Source organism: Elephas maximus, chromosome 25 (genome assembly GCF_024166365.1).
Source record: "Elephas maximus indicus isolate mEleMax1 chromosome 25, mEleMax1 primary haplotype, whole genome shotgun sequence".
NCBI lineage: Eukaryota > Metazoa > Chordata > Mammalia > Proboscidea > Elephantidae > Elephas > Elephas maximus.
Window position 1 is genome coordinate 13,333,552 of NC_064843.1, and position 19,379 is coordinate 13,352,930.

General features: G+C 45.3%; 1 protein-coding gene across 1 annotated transcript; it reads right to left on the reverse strand.

The window, feature by feature from the left end:
* Positions 1-18,192: 18,192 nt before the first annotated feature.
* On the reverse strand, positions 18,193-19,164 carry MC3R (melanocortin 3 receptor). The gene has a single exon (XM_049869685.1). The coding sequence runs from the start codon at positions 19,162-19,164 to the stop codon at positions 18,193-18,195; it is 972 nt and encodes a 323-aa protein (XP_049725642.1).
* Between the last annotated feature and the right edge of the window lie 215 nt (positions 19,165-19,379).

Sequence of the window (19,379 nt, forward strand, 5' to 3'; positions counted from 1 at the left end):
TTGAGTTCTGTCACCAGGATTCGATTTAAAAAAAATGAGAGACATGTTGTCTTTTGTTCCTAAGTATGTGGAGCAAACTCTTACCTGCTCAAGTGTTTTTGGCTGAGCTTCAGAACACACAAAACAATTTGTTCGCCTTTACCTGGGTCTTCCTTTTCTCTTCCTCTCCAGGGGAAGTGACAGAGTTTGAGAGGGGAGTCTCGGGCACTCTAAAACCCACTCAGCAAAGTGTTCTTTATTATGTCCTTAGCCTGTGTCATGGATCGAATCGTGTCCCCCCAAAATATCTGCTGACTTGGCTGAGCCATGAATCCCAGTATTGTATGACTGTCCATAATTTTATGTGATTTCCCTATGTGTTGTAAATCCTATCACTATGATGAACCGAGATGGATTAGTGGTAGTTAATTGATGAAATATACAAGATTAGATAGTGTCTTAAATCAATCTCTTTGAGATATAAAAAAGAGATGCGAGCAGAGAGACAGGGGGACCTCATACCACCAAGAAAGCAGTGCCAAGAATGGAGAATAAATTTCCCTTTGTTAAAGCCATCCACTTTGGACCCTAGTTCCTGAGCTGAGATGCTCCCAGACAAAGGGAAGACTGATGACAAGGACCTTCCTCCAGAGCCGACAGAGAGAGAAAGCCTTCCCCTGAAGCCAGCACCCTGAATTCGGATTTCTAGCCTATTGGACTGTGAGAGAATAACCTTCTCTTTGTTAAAGCCATCCAATGTGGTATTTCTGTTATAGGAGCACTAAATGTCTAAGACAGCCTACTTATCCACTGTTATGGATTGAACTGTGTCCCCTCCAAAAATATGTGTTGTAAATCCTAACCCCCTTTTTTTTTATACCTGTGGTTATAATCCCATTTGGGAATGGGTTTTCTTTGTTATGTTAATGAGGCAGTATTTGTGTGTCTTAAGTCAATCTCTTTTGAGATATAAAAGAGATTAAACAAGGAAACGAGCAAGCAGAGATGGGGGAAGAGAGATGCCAAGCCCCACGAAGAATGCCGAGGAACAGAAACCCAAATAGACAAGGACCTTCCTCTGTTAAGAGAGAAAACCTTCCCTTAGAGCTGGTGCCCTGAATTCTGACTTCTAGCCTCCTGTGAGAAAATGAATTTCTGTCAGTTAAAGCTACCCATCTGTGGTATTTCTGTTATAGCAAGCACCGCTGGATAACTAAGATACTCAAGGACATCCGATGAGAACAAAAGACATTCATGTTACAGTGATGAAATCAATCTGCCTGTGACTCTCTGTTCCTTTTCCTACAAACTTTGACTCTGTAGGGAATCCGGAAAAGTGCTTGTCTGAAGATGGTCTCTTCACCCGCCCCCTGAGCTGTGAGATCCAGGAGGACAGGGCTATGGCTGTCTCGTCCTCTGCCGTTTCCCAGTGTCTGGCCCAGAAGGGAAGAAAACGCAGACCTGGAGAAAAGAAAAGGTGGGTTCAGAAAGAGAGTCCACATTCTAGGCGCCGGGTAGGCTATTTAAAGCTTACTCTCTTTCAGAAGGAATTGTGAAGTTGGCTTGGAATTAATTGTTAAAATAAAAAATCATATTAAGCCGGTAATAGAAACAGGTTGAAGTTTATTGAATATATGGTTTGCAAATCAGGGTACCATTCCACTAGCGAGTCAAAAATGTTTTGAAGATGAGAAAACCTCTAAAGACCCTTATACCCCATCTTATCAGCATTGCCATGGGAAAAGGCCAGGGAGCAGTGTTTACATAATAACAAAGTACCCAAAAACACAGCTTCCAGTCCAACCCTGAAGTTCCTGCTTCTCAAAATTGGCTGCACAAAGATAATTCTCCAAAAGATCCCAATGCCTGAGGCAAAATGCTCTCCTAAACTGCCTACCAGACTGTTGTTTGACTTAAACGTGACTTTAGAGAAAGATCAGAGCGACCTACTGCCTTTGAGTTGATTAAGACTCATAGTGCCCCCATAGCGTTTCAGAGGCTGTAAGTTTCTACGGAAGCAGACTGCCATATCTTTCTCCTGCGGAGCTGCTGGTGGTTTTCAACTGCTGACCTTTCAGTTAGCAGTCGATCCCTTTAACTGCCACACCACAAGGGCTCCTAAGGTGACTTAGGAAAACTGTGTCTTCAAGGTTCAAAAGGACACCCAAGGGCAAATGCCTGGGTGGGTCACTCCAACTCCATGAATCCCAGAAATCTGGACTCCAGGAGAATTAAAATGTCTTCTCAGAGTCAAAGATGACATATAAGTTAAAGAAGATAAGATCTTTCTTATCCTTACAAGAAAACACACAGGAATGAGGACTGTTGACTGCATAGGTGCTTTGTACCTTTTATCCATACAGCCCACTGTTTTTCTGAAGCTGGTTATTATTCCCATTTTACAGATGGAAAACTCTAGGCTAAGGGGAGTGAACATCACCCAGCACCACTGTCATTCCAATCCTGATTCCAAATAGTCACAGTATTATGTTGGAGCTTGAAAAAAAAATCTCTGCACCTGGGCCATACCTTCTACCAATTAAACCGAATTCTGTAGGGAAGGAACCTGGAGTCAGTATTTTTAAAGCTTTGAAGGTGCCTCCAAATTTGGGAATCACTGTTCTGAATGATAGTGATTGTAAATGTAGGAGCCTTGAAATCACCTTTACTAACCTTTGTCTCTCATTGTGGCTCTCTGCCTGGCTTGCTTGACAGTCTGCTTTTATACTTTTCTGAGTGTTATGAATTGAATTGTGTCCCTCCAAAAAATAAATTGAAGTCCTAACCCCTTGTGCCTGTAAGCGTGACCTTGTTTGGAAAGTAGTCTTTAAAGGTGCTATTTTTTATCAGTTAGTTAGCATGAGGTCATACTGGAGTTATTGTTGTACGCCGTCGAGTCGATTCCAACTCATGGTGACCAGACTAGCACTGCTCCATGGGGTTTCCTAGGCTGTAATCTTTATGAGAAAAAATTGCCAGGTCTTTCTCCCGTGGAGCTGCTGGCTGGGTTTGAACCATCAACCTTTTGATTAGCACCAGAGTACTTAACCACTGTACCACCAGGGCTCCTTCATACTATAGTAGGTGGTCCTAGTCTAACCTGAGTGGTGTCCTGATAAAAGAGGAGAGACACAGATGGCCACACAGAGGGAAAATGTCCACGAGGCAATGGAGACAGGAATGGAGTCATGCAGCAGTTGCTCACCAAGGAACACCTGAGAGACTTCCCAGAGAGCATGGCCCTGCTCACGCCCTGAAGTCGGACTTCTGGCCTCCAGAACTGTGAGACAACACACTTCTGTCATTTTTAAGCCAGCCATGTGTGGTGCTTTGGTATGGTAGCCCTAGGAAGCTAAGATTCTGATCTCTCGGGTGGGACTTCATGTTCATCTTCGTTAGAAGTGACTCAGAGGGTGAACTGTCAGAGGGTGACTCACACTCATCTCCCAAAGGAGACAACACACCTACTGTCTTCATTTCATCCCAAGCAAGTGGCTGCCACGTGGTCCTCAGACTAGCAGCACTGGCATCTATGCGTCATCTGTTAGAAATGCAGAGTCCCAGGCCCCATGTTGGACCTAGGAAAAGGAATCTGCATTTCGGCAAGATCTCAGGGGGGTTGGGTACACGTTGCTGTTTGAGAAGCACCTAATAAGGTGATCCATTAATATTCTTTGATAATATTGTCAGCATGAGTACCAGTTAGTGGGTGGCAGACTCACCCACATTATTGAGAATAATCCCTTTTACGTAAAGCCCACTGGCTATAGATATTTGTTAGCCACATCTACAAAATACCTTCCCAGCAACACCTAGATGAGTGTTTGAATAACTGGGCATGGCGCAATGGTTAAGCCCTCAGCTGCTAACTGAACAGTTGGTGATTCACACCCACCCAGCTACTCTGTGGGAGAAAAGACCTGGCAATTTACTCCTGTAAAGATTACAGCCTAGAAAACCCTATGGGGAAGTTCTACTCTGTCCTGTAGAGTTACTAAGAGTTAGAATCGACTTGATGGCACACAACAGCAATGACAACAACATAGCCTTGCCAGAGAGTCCCTGGGTGCTGCAAATGGTTAAGTGCTCCACTACTCGTCGGAAAGTTGATGGTTCAAACCCACCTAGGGGCTCCTCGGGAGACAGGCCTGGCAATTTGCTTCCAAAAGGTCACAGCCTTGAAAACCCTGTTGAGCAGTTTTACTCTGCACACTTGAAGTTGCCATGACTCAGAATCGACTTGATGGTGACTAACAGCAACATAGCTTAGCCAAGTTGACGCATAAAACTAACCATCATGCACCCCGTGCAGGGAACAGCTTAGGAAAGGTCGCCACTGCACTTCATTTCTCTGCCTGGGACTTCCTTCATTCCTCCCCTTCCCTTCCCCCTTGAAGCCCTGAGCCTCCCTTCCCCGACCCTCCTCTTCAGACTCTTAGTTCTCGACCAGCCAGTCCATCGGCTCTGGAAAGCCAGCCTCCACGGAGCGACTTTTCCTAGGGTTTCCACTGCCAAGAACACCAGGATTGTCTCACTATCATTACATTCTATATTATGGTAGCACTTAGGAAGGGCTGGGCTACAGTCCCATCCAAAGGCTCGTGAATGGTCCTAAAAAAAAAATTTTTTTTTTTTTTTTTAGGAGGAGGTAAATGGCTTAACATATTGGTAATGTTGGTTTCGTTGCCCAGTTCTTCACCTTCTGTCATGGATTGAATTGTGTCCCCCCAAAATATGTGTCAATTTGTCTGGCCATGTTTCCGAGTATTGTGCGATTGTCCACCATTTTGTTATCTGATGTGATTTTTCCTGTGTGTTGTAAATCATACCTCTATTATGTTAATGAGGTGGGATTAGACGCAGTTATGTTAATGAGGCAGGACTCAACCTACAAGATTAGATCCTGTCTTAAATTAATCTCTTTTGAGATATAAAAGAGAGAAGCGAGCAGAGAGATGTGAGTACAGAGAGGTGGGGACCTCATACAACCAAGAAAGTAGTGCTCGGAGATTAGTGTGACCTTTGGACCTGGAGTCCCTCTGTGGAGAAGCTCCTCAACCAGGGAAGATTGATGACAAGGACCTTCCCCCAGAGCTGACAGAGAAAGGCTTCCCCAGAAGCTGGTGTCCTGAATTTGAACGTCTAGCCTCCCAGACTGTGAGAGAATAGATTTCTCTTTGTTAAAGCCATCCACTTGTGGTGGTATTTCTGTTATAGCAGCACTAGATGATCAAGGCACCTTCCTTTTGAGAAACAGTTTTAAGCTCTCCTGGAATCCAGATTTTTGGTGTTCATGGACTTGGGGTGAACCCACCTAGGCCATTTCTCTGAGGTAATCTTTTATATCTTGAGCCTTGAGAAAACTGGTTTCTAAAAGTCACCTTTGAGTCACACAATGGCCTAGATAAACTACTATTTTACGTTAGGCATTGTGCTCTGTTGAAGAATTCAGTCAGTTTTGGGAAATAGAGACTCCGTGGATCAGATTAGAGCTATGTTGTAGGGTAAATCAGTAATTATTTTGACTATTCTTCAAGACTGTGCTGTTTGAAATCCTTCCTGGCCACAGATCGTTTATCAGTTCTGTCCCTTTTTCCATGGTGATGCTGATAAGATTGGTATAAGAGTATTTCGAGGTTCTCTCATCTTTGGAACATTCTTGACTCCCTTGGAGCCCTGGTGGCGCGGTGGTTAAAGGCTTGCCTGCTAACCAAGAGCTTGGCAGTTCAAATCCACCAGCTGCTCCTTGGAAACCCTACGAGGCAGTTCTACTCTGTCCTACTGGGTCGCTGTGAGTAGAAATCAGGTCAATGGCAATGGGTTTGTTTTTTTGTTTTTCAGTCGAAATGTTACCCTGATTTGCAAATTGTATATTAAATTAACTTCGATCAATTTCTGTTATTGGCTTAGTGTGATTTTAGTTTTAACACTTTCATACCTTAGTTTAGAGCTCTTTTGGTGGAGATCTGTATGCCTTTGCTTACTGTTAGTATTCCACAGGACAGCAGATGAGAAGTTACCTTGAGTCAGGCACTCTTGTGGCCCGTTTTTATCTTTAGCTAAATTCTTTTGGCAAATGGAACCTTATATGTAAACCCAATGTGCAAACCAGATCAGAACAGAGCTGGTGTCCTTGAGCTTGGAGCCCTTCTCCCTTTACCGGAGCAGCCCCTCTATTCCCGCATCTCCCCCCTCATGCTCTCCCCTTGTTCCCCACATTGGCCTCTGTATATGCCTGAGTACTTTTGGTTACAAATGACAGGTAGCCTCCCTGAACCGGCTTAATAATAGACTCATGCTCAGTAACAGAAGGTCCAGGACCAGGATGAGCTTCAGGCATAGCTGGATCCTGGCTTTCAAATGATAATGGCAGGGTTCTCCTCTCTCTTTTGTGTTGGCTTCATCCTCAGACAGACTGGCCCCTAACCCTGGCAGCCCCAAGTAGCCTGGCAAGTCCAGGGGAGGGAGGGCCTTTTTTTCTCGATAGTTCAAGCACAGGAATTGAGTCTCACTGTGCTGCCTTGGGTCATAGACCTGGCCACAGTGGCCAACAGCCGGAGCCCCCGCACCTGGTCAGGCGTGATCCAGACAGCCCCCTTGGAGCTGGTGTTGAGGTGGGGTCTGTGTCCCCTGAGACTCAGTACCAAGGAAGCAATAACCCAGGACTACTATGGACAAGAACAGTGGTGAAAACTCACCAGTCAAGACCAGCTCTGCCAGTTCCACAGATGACCTTTGTGTGTCCGGATTCTGGAGGTGACAGAAAGCTTGCTCAGGGTCACACAGGTGCAGAGCTGTGCCCTCTCCCAGGCCTCCCTGAATCTCAACCCAGAGTGCTGTCCATTCCACTCCCCAGTGTTTCCAGGGAGCTGCAAACTGCTTTCCTTTTCCTGATAAACAAAGCCCTTCAGAGCTACTTCCATGGTACTTACCCTAAAGGGCCATCTGTGACATTGCTCTTGTGTTTCCTCTGATGCCCAGGGGAATGTGGGCATCTCTTCAAGATCCAGCGCACGCATGGAATAAACCCAGGGAAAGACTTTCCACCTATGACTAATAACAAAGTAAAGCAAGCGCTGCCAGGATGGTATGTGCTTCTATTTCTAAGATCAGGCCTGGACTCTCTCAAATGTTTGGAGAAATGAGATGGTTATTCGGGTGTTTCATGGGAAAATGCATTTCTTTGGCTTTAGCTACTCACATCATTAGCTGGATTCTGGCATCCCCTCAGCCGATGGTTCCCATGGTGGGGGGCGTTGGTTTCTAGAGACCAGATGAACAGCAGGGCAAAAAGGAGGTTTTGTGAGAACTTTTCTGTATATTTATGACACCTGAGTAAAAAGTTTACAAATAATAAATCTTGTTGAATCTAGCAATGCCTCAGGAAGTCCCCTTGATGTAAAACAGAAGCATCTTACGATAAACTAAAATCCTGCCTTAGTGGCTGCCAGGTTCCTCCTTGGCTTTTGAGAATTTGGAGTCCCTGGGTAGTGCAAATGTTAACACATTTGGCTGCTAGCTGAAAGGTTGGAGGTTTGAGTTCACCCAGAAGTGCCTTGAAAGAAAGGCCTGGCAATCTCCGGCCCCCCAAAAATCAGCCATTGGAAACCCTATGGAGCACAGCTCTACTCTGGCACACAGAGGGTTGCCATGAGTCAGAATTGACTTGATGGCAATTTTTAAAATTCCTTTTTAAAATGAGAGTTTATTTTGCCTCACTTCTTAGTCTTGTTGTTGGGTGCTGTCAAGTTGATTCTGACTCATAGTGACCCTATAGGACAGAGTAAAACTGGCCCAGAGGGTTTCCAAGGCTGTAATCTTTAAAGAAGCAGACCACCACATCTTTCTCCTGCCGAGTGGCTGATGGGTTCAAACTGTCGACCTTTCATTTAGCAGCTGAGTGCTTAACCACTGCGCTACTAGGGCTCCTTCTTAGTCTTTGAAGAACATATTCCCAGTTTCTCTTTGGTGAATATTTCTTGTGATAAAGGAGCTGTCTTGGGGATTATGTCCATGAGTTTTGTTATGGTCTGTTAGCTACAGAGAGGATTTATTGTGTGCCTAGGAAGTGTTGCCTATGAGTTGGAATTGTCTTCACCGCAGTGGGTTTGGTTTGGTTTTTAAGCATGTGTTAACTACTATGCTGAGCTCTTTACATTTATAGCACCTTGATTTTTTAAATAGCTTTGGAAAGTCATCATTATCACCCCATCTTCCAGACGAAGAAGCTGAACCTCAGTGATCATCAGAGAGCAAGGGGAGGACAGAACCAGGATCTGAGCCCAGGTCTGTCTGGCCTGAGACAGGTAAGCAACATCAGAAAGGATCTCTGGAAATCAAGTTGTTTTTAATGGCAATCTCCTGTGTCAGGGTTGTTGTTGGATGCCGTGGAGTCGTTTGCGAGTTATGGCAACCCCATGTGACAGAGTAGAACTGCCCCATAAGGTTTTCCAGGCTGTAATCTTTTTTTTTTTTTTTTTTAATTTTTATTGTGATTTAAGTGAAAGTTTACAAATCAAGTCCGTCTCTCATAAACAAAAATTTATATATACTTTGCTATACACTCCTAGTTGCTGTCCCCCTAATGAGACAGCACACTCCTTTGCTCTACCCTCTATTTCCGTGTCCATTCAGCCAGCTTCTGACGCCCTCTGCCTTCTCATCTCCCCTCCAGACAGGAGCTGCCCACATGGTCTCATGTGTCTACCTGAGCCAAGAAGCTCACTCCTCACCAGTATCGTTTTCTATCCCACAGTCCAGTCTAATCCCTGTCTGAAGAGTTGGCTTTGGGAATAGTTCCTGTCTTGGACTAACAGAAGGTCTGGGGACCATGACCTCTGGGGTCCTTCTAGTCTCAGTCAGGCCGTTAAGTCTGGTGTTTTTATGAGAACTTGAGGTCTGCATCCCACTGCTCTCCTGTTCCCTCAGGGGTTCTCTGTTTTATTCCCGGTCAGGCTGTAATCTTTATGGAGCAGGTCACCAGGACTTTCTCTCGCAGAGCTGCTGGGTAGGTTTGAATAGCCGACCTCTTTGTTGGCAGCTGAGTGCTTAACCACCGTGACACCAGGGCTCCTTGTGTCAGAGGCACATGCTCACCTTTGTGGTATTTGCCATGCCTCGATCTGCTTTGCTATTTCCAGTTTAGCTCACAGTCTGGCGGGAAGAGAGAGAAGTAAACAGAAAAATTGGACAGTGTGGTAAGTTCTTTGACAGGCACTTTAGGAGCGTGAAGGCCACTGAGCCCATGCTTCCGGGGCCTGGGAGAGCGGCCCGTGGGAACCCGGCACACCACCTCCGGCGTGCTCCCCTTGCTCCGCTGGATTAATAATTATTTGATCCAGTTCAACAGCACTTTTTTCTGAGCACTTACTATTTTCCAGGCACTGTGATACTTTCGGAAACCCTGCTGGCCTAGTGGTTAAGTGCTACGGCTGCTAACCAAAGGGTCGGCAGTTCAAATCCACCAGGCGCTCCTTGGAAACTCTACGGGGCAGTTCTACTCTGTCCTATAGGGTCGCTATGAGTCGGGCACTGGGTTTGGTTTTTGGTTTTTTGTGATACTTTTAGAGGAGCCCTAGTGGTGAAGTAGTTGAATGCTCGGCTGCTAAAGGAAAGGTCAGAGTTTCGAACCCACCAGCCGCTCTGTGGGAGAAAGATGCAGCAGCCGGCTTCTGTAAAGAGTACAGCCTTGGAAACCCTATGGGGCTGTTCTGCTCTATCACGTAGGATCACCATGAGTCGGAATCGACTTGATGGCCTGCAGCAATGATACTTTTATGTACACCGCCTTGGCAACCTGCCTGGAACCTGGCCTCCACTTGGTGCAGTCTCAATGTGGCATCACAGCCAAGGAAAAAAGTTGGAGGGAAAAATAAATGTAACACAGTGATTCTCAGATGGAGCTGATCTTGCCCTGCCAGGAACACTTACTCGTCTGGAGACGTTTCTGTTGTCACATCTGGGCGTGAGGGTGAGACTGGCACCTTGTGGATGGAGGCCAGGATGCTGCTAAATACCCTACAGTGCACAGGACAGTCTCCACCCCAGAGAAAGATCGGGCCCCAAATGCCAGCTGGGCTGCAGTTGAGGAAGCCTAGGCAAAGGCAGCGTGAATCTTTACTGCAAACTCTTTACTGAGAAAGTGCCAAGGGGCCGGAGAATGCATACAGATGACATGGCCAAACTTCTTCAGGGTCCCTGACTCCGTCTCTGCCGCTCCTAGGACCATCACATGCCCAGCAACTTCTCTCTTCCCTCTCTCACCGGGTGCACTATTTCTTCTCTCTCCCTCTCCTCTCTTTCTGGAGCTTTTGTTCTTCTTTAATCTTTCTTTTTTTAAAAAAATATTTTATCGTGTTTGAGGTGAAAGTTTACATAGCAAATTAAGTTCCTGTTTAATAATCTCTGTACATATCAGTGACATTGGTTACATTTTCCACAACGTGTCCTCATTCTCATGCATTCCATTCTCGTTGTACCATTTCCAGTAGTCTAGTTTCCCTGTGCCCCTACTGTCTCATCTCTGCTTTGGAGTAATTGTTGACCATTTGGTGTCCTATAGATGGTTTTTTAAAGGAGCTCATTACTCACAGGCAATATTCTTTATTTTATGAGCCAATTAGTTATTTAGCTAAAATATCAAGGGATAATTTTGACTTAAGGTTTGAAAAAATATCTCAGCGTAATAGTCTCAGGGAGTCCTCTAGTCTCAACTGGTCCAGTTAAGTCTGGATTTTTCCAGAATTTGTGTTCTATTCCACGTTTTTCTCTCGTTTTATCAGGATCCATCTACTGTGGCCCAGATCAGAACTGTCAGTAGTGGTAGCCGGCCAGTATCTAGTTCTTCTGGTCTCAGGGTAGATGAGGCCATGGCTCATGTAGGCTATTAGCCCTGTAGATTACTTTCTTCTCTGAGTCTTTGGTTTCCATCTTTCTTTTTTGTCCTGGATTAGTAGAGAGCAATAGTTGTATCTTAGATGGCCACCCACAAGCTTTTAAGACCCCAGACACTACTCACCACATTGGGGTGGGGAACATACACTTTATGAAGATATTATGCCGATGAACTGAGTTGTCCCATGAGACTGCGGTCCTAAGTCTTCAAACCCTGAAAGCAACTGTTTTCTTTTCAGAACAAAAGCTTTGAGCCTACCTTTATGGTTTGGCCATGTCCGTGTCCTATTTATTTAACAGTTTTATTTTCATCAGATCACTTCATTGTTTGCAAATACAGTTGATTCTTGTTATTCACAATAGTTGTGGTCTATAATGTCACCACAAACAGAATTAGCAAATACTGTTGAGCCATTTGCTCCAGGGGAAATGGAGGATGAGGTTCCTGCCAGGCACTGCTCACGACATTTTCATCAAGAAATCAATACATGACCTTGTTTTATGTGTGTTTCTGTTTAAAGACACCTTATTTAATATAGGAACCCTGGTGGCGCATTGGCTAAGAGCTACAGCTGCTAGCCAAAGTCAGCAGTTCCAATCCACCAGTCACTCCTTGAAAACCCTATGGGGCAGTTCTACTCTGTCCTATAGGGTTGCTTTGAGTCGGAATCGACTAGATGGCAACTGGTTTATTTGATAGGTGTTGTTGATTCATGAGCATTGAACTCATGGCCAACAGCACTATAACTCATGACTGAACAATGCTTATCTAACACATTTTCTCCAAAGGTGCATCACAGCCTTCTTGCATTTAGGGATACTAGACAGTACTTCAGCACTTTGCTTGGGGACAGTTTGAAAAGGTGAAATCACCAACAAAGAGCACACAGTGCCAAACATGTGCACTAAGTAGACTGGGAAAAGGACACTTGTTTGCAGGATGAGAGTTAAAACAAGAAGGCAGAGCATCGCCTTGGTAGACCTCAACTGGGAATGTGCATGTGGGGTGACTCAAAATTTTTGGCAATCTGTGCAAATCCAGAAATAACTGAAAACATTGCCAGTATTGATTTTGGGGTTGCAAATAAATTTTAGTGAGTAGGCGAATTCGCAAATATGGAATCCCTGAATCAAGGCAGTTGACTGTACTGCTCAAGTCTCAAGTTAAGCAAAATGTCTGTAGACACTGGCAAATGCCCTTTGGGGGCAAAATCACCCCTAGTTGAGAACCACTGCCTTCTAAGATAGTTGTGATGATTCAGTGAGATAACAGGTAAAGTACCTCGAACACTGTCTGGCATATAAGTCCCATACATGTTAGTTGCTCTCGTTGTTTGTAGTAGATTTTACTCAGCGTGTAGCCAAGCTGTGGAAGTCTAGATTTTTCTGAATGAATGAATTTGAACAAAGGACTTCATTTGGTGACGTTGCAGGTCAGCATTGCAATCCTGCCCTTGGTTATGACTTTCATGAATCATTCTATGTTTCAGTGTAACTGAGGAGGTAGAATCAGTGCCCGGCAGTGCTTGGTAGCAAGCTAGTTAATGGTCAGGTGCGGAATCAATATTTGTCTAGTTGTTTCCAAGAGGTGGTAGAGCACGTGGTTAAGAGTGCACACTGCAGACCTGGGCTTATGGTTTAGGTCCCAGCTCCCCACTCACTAGCTGAGAAACCTGAGTCAACCACCAGCGTCCAGAATTTTCTCATCTTTTTTTTATAGTATTATTGTGTGCCGTCAAGTCAATTCTGACTCATAGTGACCCAGTAGAACAGAGTAGAGCTTCCCCATAGGGTTTCCAAGGAGCAGCTGGTGGATTTGAGCAGCCTGAGCTCTTAACAACTTCACTACCAGGGCTCCTTCTCATCTATAGGACAGGCTGATAATAGTGACTATCTTTGGGATTTTGGTGAGCAGTAAATGAGATGGATTGACACAATAACTGCAACAGTGGACTCAAACATACCAACCGTCATGAAGATGCACAGGACTGGGCAACGTTCCATTCTGTAGTCCCTAAAGTTGCCATGAGTTGGAGGCACCTAACAACACATAACAACAACAACAAATGAGTTAACGTATCCAAGTGCTTAGCCCACTGTCTGGCACATAATAAACACCATGTAACATCTTCTATTATTATTATTAATTCAGCTCTCAGATAAGTGTTCTTGGATATGAAAAGGTAGACTTCTTCACATGGAGGGTTTCTCTGTAATTCTGCATTTTGTCATTTGGGTCTTTCCGATTTCTAGATTACGGTGGTTTTTGGATTGCCCAACATGAGTTGGAGCTGTCTGACATCCTGATGGAAATGGTGATGGGGAAGGAACAGAAAGAAGCTCCTGGGCTGTTAGTGCACATTATTCTTTAAGGAAAGTAGACATTTGTTGGTGGAGGTGGCTCTCCAATTTGGATGTATGTCACAACACCTGTGGAGTTTGAATATTTCAGATGCTTGGACATTACCTCTGAAAAGGTGTTTGTGGACTTTATACTTACCTCTTTAATGTGCCCTCCAGGGCTGCCCACGGACTTTTGAAAATTATAGCAAGTAAAACGATTCATTTTGCCTCTTAATTTTTATAACGTCTCGATGGAAACTCTGTTGAGAACATCTGGATTCGTGGGTTGCAGAAATATGCATCAAAGTCTTCCCCATGACAGCACCTGCCTCTGAGGCCACTGGTTCACGGCTAAACTCTCTCCACTGTTTCCATGAGATGTGGTTGGGTACTGGGGCCAGGTTCTGGGGTAGGAGGCTGGGTAACCTGAACTTGAATCTCTGCTTTTCCAACTGCTAGCTGGGTTTCTGTAGAAAAATTTCTTCACTTTTCCGAGTTTCAGATTCCGCATCTGTAAAGTAAGGATAATAACAGTATTGCAAGGATCAAACGGGGAAAGCCTTTAATGCCCTTCACTCAGTTCCTGACATGGGGTCAGCAGTCCACACAGACGGGACTTCGGCCTTTGCATTATGCCCATTTAAAAGTCCTCTGTGGTAGATCGGACTTGATCGAAAGGAGGGAACTCATATGGAAACCAGACTTAGTGAATCTATTGAAACTGGGGGAACCCCCACATCTAATGCCCAGAAATGAGCTATAAACCTTGAACCTAAACTATCCCATGAAGCCACTGTTAAACTTAACAGTTTAGCCCAATTAATAAATATTTGCCTGAGTATAGTGCTCTTATAAAGAATTATCTATATGAGTTTAACCTGACAACAGTTAATCTAAAGCACAGATGAGAACTTTAAGGGGCCGAGAGCCTAAATTAGTGGTGTTGACACAATCTGGGCAGAGACAGAATGGTGACACAATGTCACTGAACTGTTCACAATGTCACTGAACTGTTCACGCAGAAGTTGTGAATAGATGTGTGTTTGGCTGTGGATATTGCCACCAAAATAAAACTTAAAAAAAAAAAAAAAGTCCTTGTAGTTAGCTGCCTTCAAGTCAATGGAACGAAATGCTACCTGGTCCTGTGCCATCCTCAAGATTGGTTGCAGATTGGACCTTTGTGATCATAGGATTTTCATTGGCTGATTTTCAGAAGAAGATCATGAGGCTTTTCTTCCTAGTCCGTCTTAGTCTGGGAACTCCACTGTGCAGGCAGCATCATAGCGTCATGCAAGCTTCCCTGACAGACGAGTGGTGGCTGCACAGGAGGTGCACTGGCCAGGACAAGAAGCCTGGTGTCTCGCATGGAAGGTAAGAATTCTACCACTGATCCACTGTGGCCCCCAGACCGGCAATACTGCATCACCTGGGAGCTTGTTAGAAATGCAGACTCTCAGGCCCATCCCAGACCTGCTGGACCAGAATCTGCACTTACGCAGGATGCCCAGGGGGTACTTGTGGGCATTTCCTTCCTGCTTGGAAGCGCTGCTCCAAGCTAAAATGTAGCAGGAGAGCTTTGTTTATGAAACCTACTGGCCGCAGCTTGTTGGCACAAGAAGCCACCAGCACCAGGATGCAGCACTAGGACACGCTGACCCTCATGTCATGGATTGAATTGTGTCCACCCAAAATATATACCAACTTGTTTAGGCCATGATTCCCAGTATTATATGGTTGTCCTCCATTTTTTGATTGTAATTTTATGTTAAAGAGGATTAGGATGGGATGGTAACATGCATACTAAGTTACCCTGATCCAGTGTAAAGGGAGTTTCCCTAGGGTGTGGCCTGTACCACCTGTTATCTTACAAGAGATAAAAGGGAAGGGAAGTGAGCAGACAAGGGGCACCTCATACCACCAAGAAAGCAGGTCTGGGAGCAGAGCCCGTCCTTTGGGCCCAGGGTTCCTGCCAGGAGAAGCTTCTAGTCCAGAGGAAGATTGATGACAAGGACCTTCCTCCAGAGGTAACAGAGAAAACATTTCCCTGGAGCTAACACTCTGAATTTGGACTTCTACCTACTAGACTGTGAGAAAATAAATTTCTCTTTGTTAAAGCCAACCACCTGTGGTATTTCTGTTATAGCAGCCATAGATGGCCAAGACCTCTCACTAGCTGGACATTCTTCTTCTTTTAAATTATTATGGTAAAACGTAGATACCATAAAAATTTCCATTATAACCATTCTCGAGTGTACAATTCAGTGAACCTAATTACATTCATCATGTTGTACAACTATCCCTACCATCTATTTCCAAAGTTTATCATCACCCCAAATAGAAACTCAGTACCTTTCAGCAATACCTCCCTACTTCCTTCTCCCAGCCCCTGCTAGCCAGTTATCCACTTTCTGTCTGTATGCACTTGTCTATTCTAGATATCTCATATAAGTGAGGTCATACAATATTTGTCTTTTTGTGTCTGACTTATTCCACTCAGTCTAATGTTTTCAAGGTTTATCCATGTCGTAGCATGTATCAGGGCTTCATTTCTCTTTATGGCAGGATAATCTTCCATTGAATGTATAGACCATATTTTGTTTATCCATTCTCTTCTGTTGATGGCCTTTGCAGTTTTTCTACCTTTTGGCTATTGTGAATAGTGCTGGCATGAACACTTGTGTACAAGTCTCTATTTGAGTCCCTGCTTTCAATTTTTTTGTCTCTGTCTCGGAGTGGAATTGCTGGATGGTATGTTAATTAAGGAAACCCTGGTGGCATAAAACAAAAAAGAAAAAAAATTTTTTTTTTCTTTTTTGGTGGCATAGTGGTTAAATGCTACAGCTGCCAACCAAAGGGATGGCAGTTCGAATCCTCCAGGCGCTCCTTGGAAACTCTATGGGGCAGTTCTACTCTGTCCTATAGGGTCGCCATGAGTCGAATCGACTCGATGGCACCGGGTACTGGGTGTATGTTAACTAATGTTTGACTTTCTGAGGAGCCCCCAAAATGGTTTCCTACCTGGGCAACAAGTGGGAACAGGTAACCACCCTGGGACTAAGCTTCTTCCTCTGTAAACTGAACACCTATTTTAGGAGTTTGTTGAGAGGAGAAAATGAAGTAATGTGAAAACTGATACACAAGCATGAAAACGAAGCTACTTTTATTTTGTTTACTCAGAAAAAGCACATCATAGTTTCTGTAGCTGTTGTTAATACAATTTTCGACAAACTCAGTTTCCAATTTTCCACATTTACTTGGTGACGTGTACAAGTCCTAGTATTTGGAGTCCTGATTAAAATAATAGGAATGACAGTGGCCCAGGAAACACAAGCCTAGTATTTTTGGAAAGTAAATGGGAGAATTTTGTAATTTGGCTAAAAGGCGCTGCCCTAGAAAAGACCAGCACTGTGGTCAGCCGGGCTGTTTATGCCGTTTACAGAGCAGTCTCTGAGCTGCAGCGCAGCGTGTAATCGCAGCGTGCAGGAATCGGGGCAGACGAGTCCAGGTGGTGCACTTAAACACGACAGACACTCAGCAGCCACAACAGCCTTTTAGTATTTTCCAAACACACAATCAAAGCAGGAAACAAAGGTAATTCTTATATTAGCAGAAGATCTTCAAGTACAAAAAACGCCTATATATTCCAGCATAAGACGAATACACCATAGCAGACCAAAGACTCAGACTAATAGAGGAGTTCAGAAGGAAGATGAGAAGGCAGCCGGGAGGCACGAGCTCAAGTTACCAGGGCAGGAAAGGGTCCTCGGATGCTTGTAGGAGGCTGCCATAGGCTAGAGTCTTCAGCAAACATTTCCCTACACTCAGGGAATGAATTGCTTTGCTTGACAAGGTACAGATGTTGATAACAGGGTCACCCCAACTTTAACACTATGTGGGGCAATGAACCAGGAACGGTGAACCAAAAAAACACCATTCTCTTTCAGAGATAACGTTGAGGAAGTCTTATGATAATGACCCAGTGATTATAAGGAGCAGAGAAAGATCCCAAGCAAAACCCTGGGCTTCCTGGCTGTTTTACAATTTCCCAAATGACTTGAAACTACAGTAAAGCAATTTCTTGTGACATAGTCTCTCCCACCACAATTTCCTTTCTTGTTTTAAAGACAGAAAAGGAATAACAGGAAAAAAAAAAAAGATTGTTTTTCTAAAGAGTAATTTGCACTTAAAACAACAAGGTATCAAAATACTTTGTACAGGAGTATGTTCTGATTGCCCAAAGCACTTTTATCTTTCTTTCATTAGAATCTTGATGGCTACCTCAGATTTAATAAGTAAAAAACCTCACAACAGCCAGAACAACAGCGACAACAACAGCAGCAGCAGAAATAGAAGTACGTTACATCCCCTGGCTGTTTATTTTGGGGGAGGGCTAGCATGAGGGCAAGAGTGAGAAAACAACACAGCACTGCCTTTTCCCAAAGATTCAATTGTATTTAGAAAACTGTGTTACTCTAAGCAGGAGCCATAGAGTATAAACTCAAGGTCTCAGGAAACAAGTGCAAAGCCTTTCCAGCAGCTGACAGTCGGAGGCCCATAGCTGCAGCAGGTTTGCTAGTGGGAGATTTGAACTGCTCTGGCTGCTAATGAGGCTCCTTTGGCCTGGCCTGAATGGAAGCTTGAAGAAGGTACGGATGTGAAGCAGACGTGCAGGCAGGCATTGCAAACTCGGGGTGTCTAGAAATGAAGGCAGACAGCACTCAGAACATCCTCCACTCATTTCCCCCATGATCATTTGGGGAATCACAGTTTGTGACTTACCCACCCTGGAATCCTTTCAGAGAGCCTGATATACACCATTTTCCTCTCAAAAGGCTTTGTGGCTTCAAAAAGAAAAAGACATACAAGGTCACGGCTGATAACACACTTTTTCAGTCTTCTAAGCCTCATCTTCTTCTTTCTAAACACCTTGTGGGGCAGACACGACCAGATTTTGGCCATTCCCATGGCCCTGGCACCCTAGCCCAGGCTCATGCCATGACAGCTGCACAGGATCTCCTTGAAGGTGTTGCGCAGCTCTAGGCTCCGGAAGGCATAGATGAGGGGGTCGATGACGGAGTTGCACATGATGAGAACCAGGTAAGTGTTGAAGTGGGCAGTGTAGCAGATGCAGTAGGGGTTGGTGGGGCAGGTGATGATGAGGACAAGGTGGAGGAAGAAGGGGGCCCAGCAGGAGATGAACACCCCCAACAGGATGGTGATGGTGACGGCCCCCTTCAGGCACGAGTGCTGTGGCGGGGCCACCCCGTTGGCGGGCGGCAGGGCAGCGATGCGCTTGACATGCAGCCGGGCGAAGAGGAACATGTGCAGGTAGAGCGTGCCCATGAGTAGCAGCATGGCGAAGAACATGGTGATGAGACACACGATGACCATCTTGCTCTCGGAGTAGACGATGAACAGCACGCCGCAGACGCCGCAGCTGGCCCAGATGGCGGCGATCAGGCCGAGGGCCTTCCTCATGGTCATGATGCTGTGGTAGCGCAGTGCATAGAAGATGGTGATGTACCTGTCGATGGCAATGGCCAACAGGTTGCAGATGGAGGCCACCAGGGAGATGCAGATCATGGAGTCGAAGACGTTGTCCATGTGCTGGATGAACTGGTCCTCCAAGGTCAGGTAGTTGCTGTTGATGATGGCGATCATGATGGTCTCCAGGGCGTTGGACACGCTCACCAGCATGTCGGCCACGGCCAGGCTGCAGAGGAAGAAGTACATGGGTGAGTGCAGGTTGCTGTTGTGCGCCACCGCCAGGATGACCAGGATGTTTTCCAGCAGGCTGACGATGCCCAGGGCCAGGAAGACCTCGGGCTTGATGAAGACCTGCTCACAGAACCCGCTGCTGCTCTGGTTGGCCAAGGATGGGGCTGCGGGGTGCTCTGAGCTGTTGGGCAGGGCTGGCTGTGCAGAGAGCTGGCAGCAGGAGATATTCATGGTGCCAGAGGGTGGAAGGGAGCTGAGGCTCAGCAGGTCCAGAGGAGGATGCTGGTGATGACAGGGAAGAGAGGACCTTTCTGCAGATGCTGCTCTCGGGGGCTTGTCCAGTCTAGGCTTAGGGTTTGTTCTCTCCAGACTAAAAGGATGAAGCGAGAGAGACAGAGAGAAGTGGAGAGAGAGAGAGACAGAAAGACTGATGCATACACAGAGAG

Bases quoted from the DNA above. Each gene is read 5' to 3' on its own strand.
- MC3R (XM_049869685.1), bottom strand. From the start codon at position 19,164: ATGAATATCTCCTGCTGCCAGCTCTCTGCACAGCCAGCCCTGCCCAAC.